Consider the following 13,251-nt stretch of genomic DNA (forward strand, 5'->3'; position numbering starts at 1 on the left):
CATAGCGGCATACATCAAAGCTCAAACAACAAATTTAGGCAGTATATATATAGCAAAAAGCACACACACACAATGCTGCATTTTAATTCCACTCTTCAAAAATGTTCAGGATCTTATACAATTATCCTATGTAGTAAATCAGGCAAGGAGAATGTGTTACTGAAGGTAATTCAGTGAATTTTGTGGTTTTCATCAGGACTAGGCATGCACAAAACCATTTGTGTAAATGGTTTCTGGTGCTTTGTATGCACATAATTGTTTTGGTTTCAAATATTTCTGGGTCAAAAGATTTTGAGTGCTCCCTTTTGTTACTGGGAATTTTCCATTGTAACTTTTTAAAGTTATTTTTGAAATCTCTGGAGAGAGAGGTGATGGTGGTTACAGTAGTTAAAGAAACAGGAATTTCCCCACTCAATTTGTTTCTTAAATCAGCTCCTTTTGAGTTTAAAAATTTTCCTCCCTCCAAAGAAAACCTTTCCACCAAATAAGGCTTGCTTGCTTGTTTTGGGGCAGGGGATGAATTATTCCAATTGTATGTGTATTCTGTTGACAGCACTGCTGTTTGCTAAATACATGTGAATTTCCATTACCACTACTTTTTTTTTTTTTTTTTTGCTTAAATTGGCTTGTTTCTCCTGCCTCTCTCACAGACCTAAAGAGGTTTTGCTCCTTCACAAAAACCCCACTGAAAAAGCCAGGGAGGAAGAGCTAAGCCAGGTAAAGGGGGAATCAAGGGGAGTGCCAAGGTTAATGGGTTAAGGGAGGGTGGAGAAAGTGATGACTATTAAGAGATTTTAGCCCCATTGCCACTCCTAAAACAATAGTGGAGCTATCAACTAGGCCCAGAGGAGGAGCTCGTTGTGTGGCACAAGGGAGGCAGTGGTATGGATGCTTCAAGCAGCCTTCTTGCTTTACCAATACAGGGCTCAAAGGAAGATCAGCAGGAGGAGGCGGAAGCACTGTTTCCTTCTGAATTGAGACAATGGCTTGTAATGGCCCAGATTTATTAAATTCATATACCACCTGATTTCCAAAACTCTGGCTCACAAGTAAAAAACATTGTTTTAAAATACAAGAACAAAAATAAAAAATCCAATTTAGGAAATGACAAAAAACAAATGAAAAAACCCTGCACAATCCAAAGGGATTTCATGCATCTAAAGGCCTGGGAGAAGTAGAGCAAGGAATATCCAGGTTTCATGGGAACCTCATTCCAGAGTTGATTTACTTTATGATTTCTTGCTACTAAAGCAGGTATGCTGTGTGCCTGAGAGCAACTACTGATGCTTGAAGATCTGCAATATACTCTACTGCAAAATCCAGATTAGGTATAGGAAACACACTAGACCGTTATCAAATCTTGGGTATGTCTTCAATTTATGACCAGTTGCTTAGTGATCAAAATTATATGTCCTGCATAAAGCTACAACAGCCTGATTTTGAAATTATGGCTGCAAACGTGTCCCCCCCCCTTTATATGATTGCATTTTAGGTGCTTGGCAATCAGCTCACCTTTACAGCGGTTTGCAGTGTCCTGCAGTCATGTGGCCATGATTTGGCAAAAAAAAAAAACCCCACCAGTTGAGTAAAATGGATTTGCTTAACCACAAGATGCCAAAAATTGGGTCTGATCACATGATGCCTCAACTTACAACTACAAAGACACAACTATAATTATGGGGCTAAATTGTAATTCAAAAGACTACCTGCACTTAGGTATCATCCAGATATCCTTCCATGCCTCAAGGTGCTGATTTTCTGTTCTCTAGCAGAGCAAGATAGGCAAACAAGTATCCAATGTGATACAAGCTGTTACACAAAATTATGGCCTGGATATTCAGCCAGCCTCAGATATTTAGTCCAACTGAGGTAGATGCATGTTTCTTTCTCTAGTGCAGATAGAGTGACAATGTAATTCTATGCTATAATCTCAGCACTTCCAATGAAGTAGGGAGAGGTACAAATGGATGCTGCTTCATGTTCATGTCCTGGAAGTAATGTATACTGCAGAAAAAAAGGGCCATTGCCACAAAATGCGGTGTGCATCTCAACATGCCTTCAGTGATAATGGATAAAGAGCCCAACCTGCTGCATGGCTCCAAACTATGATTGGATGGGATGGTCTTAGCCTGGAAGGGATCACAACTACAATCATCTCAGGTTCCCACTGCTGCACTTACTCCCAGTGCTGGATGAATGCCATAAACTCAGTAGTTACTTCCATGAAAGGAGGGATTTATTTTTTTCTAAATCAGCACCAGATTGAATTCTATCTACTCCCAAAGCCCTTAACCCCTTCAGGATGTCTCCACCTGACAAAACTCCAGTCATCTGTTGTTCAAGAGGTTGCTTGAACAATAGTGAGGGCGCTGCAATGCATTTGGCCACCTGTGTTCTTGACATACGATCAAAGCAGTTTTGCATTTGAGCGTTTCCTCACGACAAACTTAAGCGCAGAGCCATACTGGGAAGGTTCTGCCCTAATTCTTTGCTTAGAAGAGTCTTCGGATGAGCTGCAAGATACATTGGATAATGCAAACAGGAATAGCAGAACCACGAGGACGGAGATCTAGGATTCGTTCGGGCTCAGAATTTTCTGAAACTTGTCTATAAAATAATATACAAGGATGCAGTTTTCAGGATCATCTGATGCCTGGAAAAAAATATGTTTTTAGACCGGGTCTTCATAATCTGTACTCTCTTGACAGCGAAGCATCCCATCACCTTCCGCTCCAACGCCACACCCACACGCCCTAAACTACTCACGCAGTACTAATTTGCGCAGGCGCGGAATGTTTTTTATTTTAATGAACCTCTGATTGTTGGCTCGTGACGCAGAGGGCGGGTTTATGTTTGCGCATACGCGTTCTTTACAACCCTTTTTTTCTAGAACATTCTTGCCCGGCGCCATTTTGTTACGGAGAGGATCTTGTAATGGCGGCTAGGCAGTGAAGAACTGTAACGTATTTTAGAGACGCCTGTGACCGGAGAGCGGTTCCGAACGGAAAAGTAAGTTTAGGTGATACCAAAACCCTAAAGTCAGGGGTATTCGGCGTGAGATAATCTCTTCTCGTAACAGCGGGGTGAGTGGATCGTTTGTTGAAAGGGCAGGAGACGCGGGGACCTCGTTTGTTTTTCTTCGTGGAGATCTCGGTAGTCCCTTGTGTGTGCAAGCCGAGCCGATTCACTCTGTCGGTAGCTCTTAAGGCTAAGGAAAGGGCCGCCAGCTGTGGCGGTCCGGCTGCGGCCTTGAGGGCCTGAGAGAAAAACAGTCCCGGTTGTAGTTACGTTTCGCCTTAACGAACAGCGCGCTGTCATTGTAAAATGGATTTGCCTTTTTATTGCATGTTGACTGCGCCTGTAGCCTTCAAAAGGTTTTCTGAGCCGAACCTGGGAGGAAAAATACAGCATAACAATGATTCTCTGCGTGTGATGTACGGTTATTGTAAACTGTAATAGATCCTGAGGATGAGGTAATGAACGAGTAGGAATTACTAAAACGATTTTAATCAGAATATCTTCGATTTTGCTGTCGTTCTTGAAGATTCGGCGGCTGATAGTTTTATGAGGGAGGGGTGACAGTTAAAGGTAAGAGATCAGGAAATGTGGAAGAAGAAAGCTTTGAGTTTGGGTTTTTTATTTTTATATACAACGTAATAAGAGAAGAGATGACATGGAAATAGACACTAAAATTGTTACCAAAGCGCAAGGGACTAAGAATAGCATCAAAACTAAAGTGCAGTTGAAATTACAGGGAAGAATGGCTGTTAGTAAAAGATTTTCCGCCTGAAAGAGGAAGAGATGGAGCCTGCTAAAGAGATGGGAGTGTAGAGTTTTTACTGCCAGGGCCAAATTTATTACCAATATTTCTTGCCATTCTGAGAGACTGATTTTAAGGGGTGGACTGGTTTATGAGGGTGAAATGTATATTCAGCCAAGCTGTTCTTTAACAATATAACTGGGTGATTTTGGAGACATGGCCTTTTTGAGAATAGTAACTATTATTGAGTGTTGTTTCTTAAAGATAATTTTTCTGTTGATATCAGTGAAATCTTATCTCTGTAGAATTAGATTCCACATATTAGACAATTTTTTTAAAGTGATTCTTCACATGACATGTTTGACCTATTCATTTTCTGGGTTTTACCAGATACTAAATCATTAATGAATTTAATAGACTGGAGTTCACAAGCCAGTGTCGAAAAACATGGTGGTTTTATTGTTGTGCACATTGAAGATGGTGTTTTTACATTTATATTGTTATTTTTTGTATACAACAAGATATTGAGAGATACTTTTGACAAATGTATTCACAACTTTTGCTTTTTATGTTGAGCTTGATTAGGGAGTTCATGGAAATTTTCAATCCAATCCATGTGTTTAGTATTTTAGAATCTGCAAAATTGCTTCTTTCAAGTTTGGTACTTATTTATTTATTTATTTATTTATTTTATTTTATTCAATTTGTATACCACCCTTCTCCTAGTGGACTCAGGGCGGTGCACAGCCAGAATTAAAACACATACCAATACAACATTTAAAATTATTAAAAGAATTACATACTTTGGCCCAAATTTAAAACAATTCGAATTAAAACCCATTGACAGATTAAAAGCTAAAAAGGGGCAAATCATTCCAGAGGGCAGGAGCTGCCACAGAGAAGGCCCTCCCCCTGGGGGTCGCCAGCCGACATTGCCTGGCTGACGGCACCCTGAGGAGTCCCTCTCTGTGGGAGCGTACTGGTCATTTCTTTTATTAATTACATTATGGCCCTATCTTCTTCAGCCAGGTTTCTTAGAACTATTGGACTAGAAGTCCTATTGGTACATCTGTGATTGTGATAATTGTAATCCCTTGTACCAAGAAGACACTGAAATTCTTAAGTCTGATTTTGGTAACACTGATCACACCCATATAATTTTCAAGTGTTATGTAATACTGAATTAGATAAACAGGTAGTTCTTGACTTGCAACATTTTTCTTAGTGACTGTTCAAAGTTACAGTGGCACTGAGAAATGTCTTATGACCATTTTCCGCAGTTACAACCTTTGCAGGATCCCCGTGGTCATGTGATCAAAATTCAGATGTTTGGCAATTGGTTCATAGTTATGATCATTGCTATGTCCCAAGGCCACGTGATCCCCTTTTGTGCCCTTCTGACAAGCAAAATCAATGGGGAAGCTAGATTCACTTAACCATGTGACAAACTTATCAACTGTGGTGATTCACTTAACAACTGTAGCAAGAAAGGTCATAAAATGGGGAAAGTCACTTAAGAAATGTCTCACTTAACAACAGAAATTTTGAGCTCAATGTCATAAGTCAAGGACTGACTACTTGTATTACAGTGATTATCAAATATATCAAAAGCAGATAACATGGGTAATATTAATTGGAACTGGTATTAACTAATAGGCAACACAGTGTTTAAAAGAATATATATATATATACTTTTATATACGATATACACAAGTATATATTTTATTTTTCTCAAGCATGCATGTTATATTTCATTTGCTATTTGGACCTTTTGAAAGAGCTTTTCTATCTGGTTTTTTACGTATTCTGCTTTATGAGTGCTAAGAATCAGAGACTGATATGGAAATAAAAGTTTTTCTCATTGTGTATTTTGCTGAGTTCAATATTTTGTCAACTGAGAAGGAAAATCATATGAGTTTTTTAATTTCTAAGAAAAATAGGGATGATTAATTGGAAATTATTCCAAAAAATTTGTCTAAATCATATTGATAAATATGATAATATATATTATATGTACTTAATCTATTTCAGATGAGATATTCTAGACAAAGTCAATATGGTGACTGTGATGAAAAACAATGTGGGGATTCCCAAAACCAGCATAAGAGAAAAAGACAATCAAACAGCACATATGAATACAAACGCTGCAAATATGATCACACTCCAATGTATGATAGGTAAGTTTTTTTCTCAGTTCTCAACGTCTGATTTTATCAAGTGATTTATGGTAACATTTTATGGGAGTTAGAATCCAAAATACAAGAACAATTCTTGATTTCCTATTTCTGAAATGCTGGTTTTTAGTATTACAATGACCTCATGTTTAATAATCCATTGTGTGTGTTCTTAAAATTGGAAGTATCTGCAATGTGCAGTTTTTCATTACAAGATGTTTTATGAATTTTTCCCACTCTAGCATTTATAAAGATACCAGCTCCTTCCAGGAAAGAAGTGATGATCATGAACGCTGCTATGTTGAAGAATACAGAAGCAACTTTAGTCAGTTGTCTGAAACCAGGCACCATTGCAGGGTCCATGAGAATGACTATCACAACCATAGTAGCAAGTCATCTGGTCAGAGTGGCAGAAGCAGTTACAAAAGAAAATGCACGGCTGATAATAAATCATATCATACAGACACGGTATGTATAATTTAAAACACCTGGAACACGGATATGGGTATTCTTTTAAATCACAAATGAATGAGGAGACATTCTAGCAAAGTTGGGTTTTTTTTTTCTACTAGATGTGTTCCAAAATGGGAATACTTTGTAGCAACTGAAGACCTATTTTTCAATGATAATTTCTGTTATCTTGTATAACATTTTACTTTTAGAATATCTGATTACATTATATACTGAACTAGTGTTACATTATGTTTTCCTATAAGGAGGTGAAGAGAAAACACTACTCTTTGCTATTCTAAGACCTCTTAGGTTTCATTGGTGATATTGAAATAACTGCCTTTACGCAGATCTGCCTAATTAGGCAAATTGATATTCAAGGATAAGATTTGCCTCTTTATTAATGGAATAATTGATAGACTTGATCTACATTGTTTTTTTCCCATGGCTTATCATCTGACGTGCATCTGTCAAAGTAGACGCTGAACCTCTATTGAATTATAATTACTGGATGAATAGAAATTAGGACTGCTTAGAGCAATTAGAAATATTAGATGTTTTGTGATGAATTTTTATTGCCCTAATTAGGTGTAATATGCAAAATTGCACCTCCACTTGTATATGCACTTGTAATATGCGCTTGTTGAGATTATTTACCCAAAGATTACTTTATAGGTCAGTACATGCCAACACTTGATGTATGACAGCATTAAACTGAAGAATATTTATTGCAATTTTAAAATACTAAATAAAATAATTCTTCTAGTGAACCATATTTTAAAAGCATATATATATTATTTGTTGTTACCTTGCCACTTGAAGTACCTTATCTGAAAATCTGTTCCTTGCCATGTTTTTTTCCTGTAACCTAAACTATGTGCCCTGTGAAATTCTGGGGAATTTGAAATTGTTCCTGCCAACCGTTTGTGGCCTGGCGCGTATCTGAATGCCTGAATATCTCCCTGCTGAATGAATTTCGTATTCTGCCCTGAATTCACTCGGGTATATTGATTGGCTGGATGATGTTGGTGCCGCACACTTGCCGTTACCAGAGGAGTCACCGAAGGAAAAGATCCAGGAGTGTAGAGGATGATGAGGAGGGTCACCTGATCTGTCAGAGTGGAGACGTACTAAATGCAAGATGTATAGAATATTTTTCACAACTTACTTTCAAGATAGAATAATTTCTTTTAGATAAGTCAGGAAATTTTTTGGAAGTCCTTTACTTTGTGTTTCTTTTGTTACGTGTTTTGTTTTGTTTTCTTTGGGGGGGGTTCTATTATTATATAGAGTTAAACTTAATCGAAACTTCCTGTATAGTAAACAGAGCTGATATAGAACAAGATAGACATAAATGTCTTGGAGACTTGACGGATTAAATATTTAAAGTTGTCTAGTTATACTTTTTACATAACGGCATAGCATGGTGTATTGAATAATGAAAATATGTCATTACTTATATAACTGATTGCTTCCCCTCTGTTTTAGATGAAATTATCACTACTGTTGGTGAAGGTGCTTTTGGAAAAGTAGTAAAATGTATTGACCACAAAACGTAAGTGTTTTTATGCTACTCAGTTTTCTAAATCTCAGTTTATACATAATGTCATTTCCTCTTCCCTTTCCTTGTGATTGGAGGTTTCTCATGTCAGCTGAAAAAAAGTATTGATTTTGAAAGTCTAAAATATATACGGTCTAAATGTCTGAGGGACCATCTTTTTTATTAAGGTGGTCAGGAAATGCTCTTTTGAAGATGGCCCCTTTATCAGAGGCCTGTTTTCCCGATTCATTGCGGTAGTGGAAGAAAGAGTTCTTCCATGAAAATTCTTAGCATATTTGTACTCAGTGGTTTTCCAGAAATCTGCAAACATAATGTAAATGGCAATGTAATAAAAAAGAGTAAACTGCAATTACTTTGAAATACATGGATTTTAAAAAAATAGTTTGTTTTCAACAGCTCTACCATAAATGCACAATTTATCATTTTACTTCATTTTAATAATCTCATTGACATTCAGGAAATGTGCATATATTTTAATATATAATGTTCTAAAAAAATAAAGGTTAATTAATTAATTTAATTGTAAAACAGTTTTTCATTCATTCTTCATTATTCCTGTGACTATTAATGACACTTCAAAACTTTTTCTTTTAGGGGAGGTAAACATGTAGCAGTGAAAATTGTAAAAAATGTTGACAGATACTCAGAAGCAGCTCGGTCAGAAATACAAGTGTTGAAGCACTTAAATATGTCGGATCCTAATAGTACATTGTAAGTATATGATGCAGTTAAAATTGAATGTGTCCATGTCTTTCTTCCTCCCTCCCAAAGTGATTATATTCTCTTGTATACTAGTTTCTCTGTAATCATTGATGTTTTACTTTCAATTGTACTTACGTTCTTATTCAATGATGCCTTCTGAGTAACCTTATTGCATTTACAGTCACTGTGTCAAGATGTTGGAGTGGTTTGATCATCATGGCCATATTTGCATTGTATTTGAACTGCTAGGACTCAGTACCTATGATTTCCTTAAAGAAAATCGTTTTCTGCCTTTCTGTCTGGACCATATCAGAAAAATAGCTTATCAGATTTGCAAATCTGTAAATTGTAAGTATGTATTAAGCTGTCTTTTTAGCAATCTCAAGGCAAATAATTGCAAAATATTCTTTAATTAAAATATTTTTAGGTTGTAAACATTGATATTTAAAGAGGTCTTAAGCTAAAATACAACTGCTTTCAAATTTGGATTTTTTTACAGTCTTGCATTCAAACAAGCTGACCCATACAGATTTGAAGCCTGAAAACATATTATTTGTGAATTCTGATTATACAGAAGAATATAACCCTAAACTGGTAAATTTTATCTCTTAATATTTAATAATTGCTTTCATAGCTGATTCTTACTACTTATGCCTAATAATCTTATGCTACATTTCAGAGACATGGTGAACGCACATTGAAACATCCAGAGATCAAAGTTGTAGATTTTGGAAGTGCAACATATGATTATGAACATCATAGTACACTTGTATCTACAAGGCATTACAGAGCTCCTGAAGTCATATTGGGTGAGATAACGTGCATATACTAGTACAAAAATTTGCAGTGTTCATATTTTTTTGTGTAATGTATGTTGCAAATTTTAAAATAAATAGTTTAGGATATACTGTAGACTTGCTAAAATCTCCCAGGTTGCTTCAAACGGAGGAATCTGTGTCCAAAAAGATACACAATAGTCAGTGCATGAAGTGAAACACCAGTCAAAACCCGTTTTAATCCAGCAGAAGTAGTTCAAAGTTGAACATGTGAAGGATATCATCAATTGGGAGAGGGAAGATGCCGGGAAGATATGACGGTAGAGTGCCAGCCAGTTGAATATACTATGTTGGGAGAGCAACAGGAGTGTTGAGGAGGGACGCTTGGAGAATGCAGGCCTATGAGATTTGTTGCTGTGGGATAGCAGTAGCTGAAAGGAAAAGGCTATGGTAGTTCGTTGGGGGCAGGAGGGCAATGTTGCATCTGTGTTGGGAGCTATTGAGGTGAGGGGAATGACAGAAAAAACCACCTGTTTATATTTTGTTTTCATCCAAAACCAACAACAGCTAAAGCAGTTTTGACAGAATATCCTTAATTCATTAATATCAGTAGTATTTATAGTTTGAAAGTCTTGTAGTATTTATAGTTCGCACAATTCATCTTATATATATTTTTGCCACAGCTTTGGGATGGTCACAACCATGTGATGTCTGGAGTATTGGCTGTATTCTTATTGAATATTACCTTGGATTTACAATATTTCCGGTACGTGACTACAGAGGCATGTGTTACAGAGGTAGTGATAATTATTAAGAAGTTTTTTTTAAAAGATTTACACTTGTAATTTAAAGTATTATGTGATTAGTAATTCAAAGTAAAATAAGAATTGAAGTCAATAGGAAGTGTGTAATTTCAGTATAGATCAGGGGTGTCAAAACTCAAGGACCAGGGGCTGGATCCGGCCCATGGGGTGCTTAGATCTTGTCCCTTGGACCGCCCTGGAAACAGCAAAGGACCGGCCCGTAGTGCCTCTGCCAGCAAAAACTAAGCTCTCAAGGGCCGCGTGCGGAACTCCCAAGCTCTTGTTTTCACTTGCAGAGGGTTGCAGGAGGCAGTCGCAGCCAAAAATGAAGCTCAGGAGCCCGTTTTCACTGGCAGAGTGCTTGGGCCACCACAGGTGCCCTCAACATGAGTGATGTCGAGCTGGTCATGCCCACCCTGGCCACGCCCACCGTAGCCCCCCAAGGTCAACACACAACCATGATGCGGCCCTCAATAAAATTGAGTTTGATACCCCTGGTATAGATAAAAGCAATAGTGCTGAAATAGCACTATTTATGGGAGCCCAAGATGTCATATCTAAAACTGGAGAACTTGTCTAGAACAGAAAATGTCAATTCCATCCTGAGGCTTCAGATGCTACACTTCTTTGAAATGCTGCCATGTGAAATCCATTGCCTATAAAACACTTCAATAGTATTTAAAAAAATAATTTGTTTTTGTTTGTTCTTGCAAAAATCTTCCCCCTCTCCCTTACAAAAAATTGTTTTGTATTCACTGTATGTTTTGTTTTTCTGAAATTTTCAATAATTGTTTTTTTTCCCTTTAGACGCATGACAGTAAAGAACATCTGGCTATGATGGAGAAGATACTAGGACCATTACCAACTCATATGGTTCAAAAAACCAGGTAAATAAATGTTTGAGGTCTTTTTCCCTTCAGTATTTTTTCTTCCTCTGTCAAATACCACCAGTATTTATATGCTTCTGCTTAATTATTAACTTACATTTTAAAAAATAATTTAGTAATCTGAAGCAGTAAAGGTATTTTGAACTGGGCATTGGTTCTCTTTAGTAGATATCTTGAGGTAAATTGTATGACTCTGGGATTACATTGTAAGATTTAAAGTAGTAAGTACAATGGTCATGTTGTTATTCACATTTTATCATATAGACATTACGTGGCAGAATGTCTCTCATATTGTGGCCCTAATTATAATCATTGTATACATCAGAGCTATTTCTCTTGTTTGATGTTTTGGAGCTGGTACTGGTTCTCATCTGTAAAATACTGTTCTGCCTTTAATTTTTTACGATGAAATAAAAATTCATTTTTATTGTGATAACTCAGGATGTCAAACTCATGGTCCACGGGCTGGATGTGTCACGTACTGGCCACCCCCACTCCCGGTTTAGCAAAGGGGGAAAGTCAATATGTCACATGATGACAGAGAAATGATGCAAATTTGACACCCCCGTGATAACTAATGTGAGAATATACTGGGATGGTGTACTATTCTGTTACTTAATTTAGGAGGAAAATTAAATTTTTCTCCTTTATGTAAGTAGTATTGTGCAAAGCATTTAAGAAGTTTGTTTTTGTACATTGTTGTATTGGAGTTGCTGGGGGAAACACTGTCCATACAAAATAGCAAGAGACAGACTTTGAAAAATCCATTGCTTTTCAAAAGATGCTTCACTTGCACTAACATGCTTGTGAAGCAGTTTTTAAATGGTGCGCACCATCTGATATAAATGTGAATATAGGAAATGTGCAAATAACCTTTATAAAAATAAAAATTGGTTTGTGATCTGAGTTATGCCGAAGCAGTTATAAGGAAGGTGTTACACTAGATTTGTCATTGCTAAAACTGCCTTTAAATAATTTCATTCTTAACACTTTATAACAGAAAACGTAAATACTTCCGGCAAGATAGTTTGGATTGGGATGAATTCAGTTCTGCTGGCAGATATGTTTCAAGGCGTTGCAAGCCACTGAAGGTAAAATAATCTGCTGCTCGACTAAGTTTCTTCTACTCCGTTTTCTCAGAAGTGCTAATTATTTTTTTCCCTATCCACAGGAATTCATGCAGTGTCACAATTCTGACCATGAGAATCTATTTGATCTTATTCAGAAAATGTTGGAATATGACCCTGCCAGACGAATTACACTTAACGATGCTTTGGCACATCCTTTCTTTTCTCCATTAAGAAAGAAGATGAAACGAGATTTTTAAAGATTCTGCCATTGAAAAAAACATGTTTTACATATTTATTTTGTAATTCTGTAAATTTATTTTTTGATATTGTCTTGCTTAGTCTGTTAAGATAGCTCTTAAAATAAAACATTTAGCAACATTTAGTGTACAGTCGTTTTCTTAATATTGCATGTATGCTGTGGTTACATGGGTGGCTAAAGTTTCACTCTCAATTTTCTTTTGGAGCTAGGAAAGAAATATGAAATATAGGGAGCTCCCCATCTCTCACAATTCCAAAATGTCTTCTGTATTTCCTGTCTCATAAAAGCAGCAAATCTGTTTATGGTTTTAGTCTAATTAGATTTCAGGAAACTTGTTCCTGAAGGTATTTTATATGCAGTGATTGCATGAATAGGCTTTTTTTTTTTTTTTGAAAGCCTTAGCTGCACTGACTCATGTACCATACTCTATAGTCTATACTAGCTTACCTGTTCTAAACTTTTTTTAAAAAAAAATGACGAAGTTTTAAGAAAGCTAAAAATGGGGAACAGGTGTGGTACATGCTACAAAGTATTCTCTCATGTTTCCAGTAGGGATGTGTTACATATCAAGAATGATCTGAGTTTGAAATGCCCGTTTTTTTGAATTTCTGAATGTTGTCCCAGATAGGCTGTTTAATTCCATTGTTTCCTGTAAGAATTTTAAATATTTCTTCAGTTTTTGTTGGAGCTCTCCAGCAATCTTTATGCACATGAAAGAACTCAGTATGCCTTTTACAGAGCAATGGTAACCTGCTCCAAACTAGACACTTTGCTATATATTGGCAAATACAATTCTCAACAATGATGGG

At 36.7% G+C, this 13,251-nt stretch overlaps 1 protein-coding gene across 2 annotated transcripts; it reads left to right on the plus strand.

Annotated features, from left to right (window-relative positions):
* The first annotated feature begins 2,910 nt into the window (after window positions 1-2,910).
* On the plus strand, window positions 2,911-12,561 carry CLK1 (CDC like kinase 1). 2 transcript variants are annotated; one of them, XM_070933264.1, is made up of 13 exons: window positions 2,911-3,009; window positions 5,792-5,937; window positions 6,177-6,402; window positions 7,437-7,527; window positions 7,873-7,939; window positions 8,540-8,656; window positions 8,829-8,995; window positions 9,147-9,241; window positions 9,327-9,456; window positions 10,107-10,189; window positions 11,034-11,113; window positions 12,114-12,204; window positions 12,285-12,561. In XM_070933264.1, exons 2-13 carry the CDS (start codon window positions 5,792-5,794, stop codon window positions 12,438-12,440), a joined length of 1,449 nt encoding a protein of 482 aa, XP_070789365.1. In that variant the 5' UTR covers window positions 2,911-3,009; the 3' UTR covers window positions 12,441-12,561. The 2 variants fall into 2 exon arrangements, with proteins under 2 accessions (XP_070789365.1, XP_070789366.1); XM_070933265.1 differs by lacking the exons at window positions 2,911-3,009; window positions 5,792-5,937; window positions 7,437-7,527 and having other exon boundaries at window positions 6,388-6,402.
* The last annotated feature ends 690 nt before the right edge of the window (window positions 12,562-13,251 follow it).

The sequence above is a fragment of the Pituophis catenifer genome, unplaced genomic scaffold (assembly GCF_029215685.1).
Source record: "Pituophis catenifer annectens isolate HBS135680 unplaced genomic scaffold, rPitCat1.0.hap2 SCAF_1, whole genome shotgun sequence".
In the NCBI taxonomy this organism is placed as follows: Eukaryota; Metazoa; Chordata; class Lepidosauria; order Squamata; family Colubridae; genus Pituophis; species Pituophis catenifer.

Excerpts from the sequence above, each read along its gene's own strand:
- CLK1 (XM_070933264.1), top strand. The coding sequence starts at position 5,792 with ATGAGATATTCTAGACAAAGTCAATATGGTGACTGTGATGAAAAACAA. Across the intron at positions 5,938-6,176 it reads CACACTCCAATGTATGATAG|CATTTATAAAGATACCAGCT; the intron begins GTAAGTTTTTTT and ends TTCCCACTCTAG. Across the intron at positions 8,996-9,146 it reads GATTTGCAAATCTGTAAATT|TCTTGCATTCAAACAAGCTG; the intron begins GTAAGTATGTAT and ends ATTTTTTTACAG.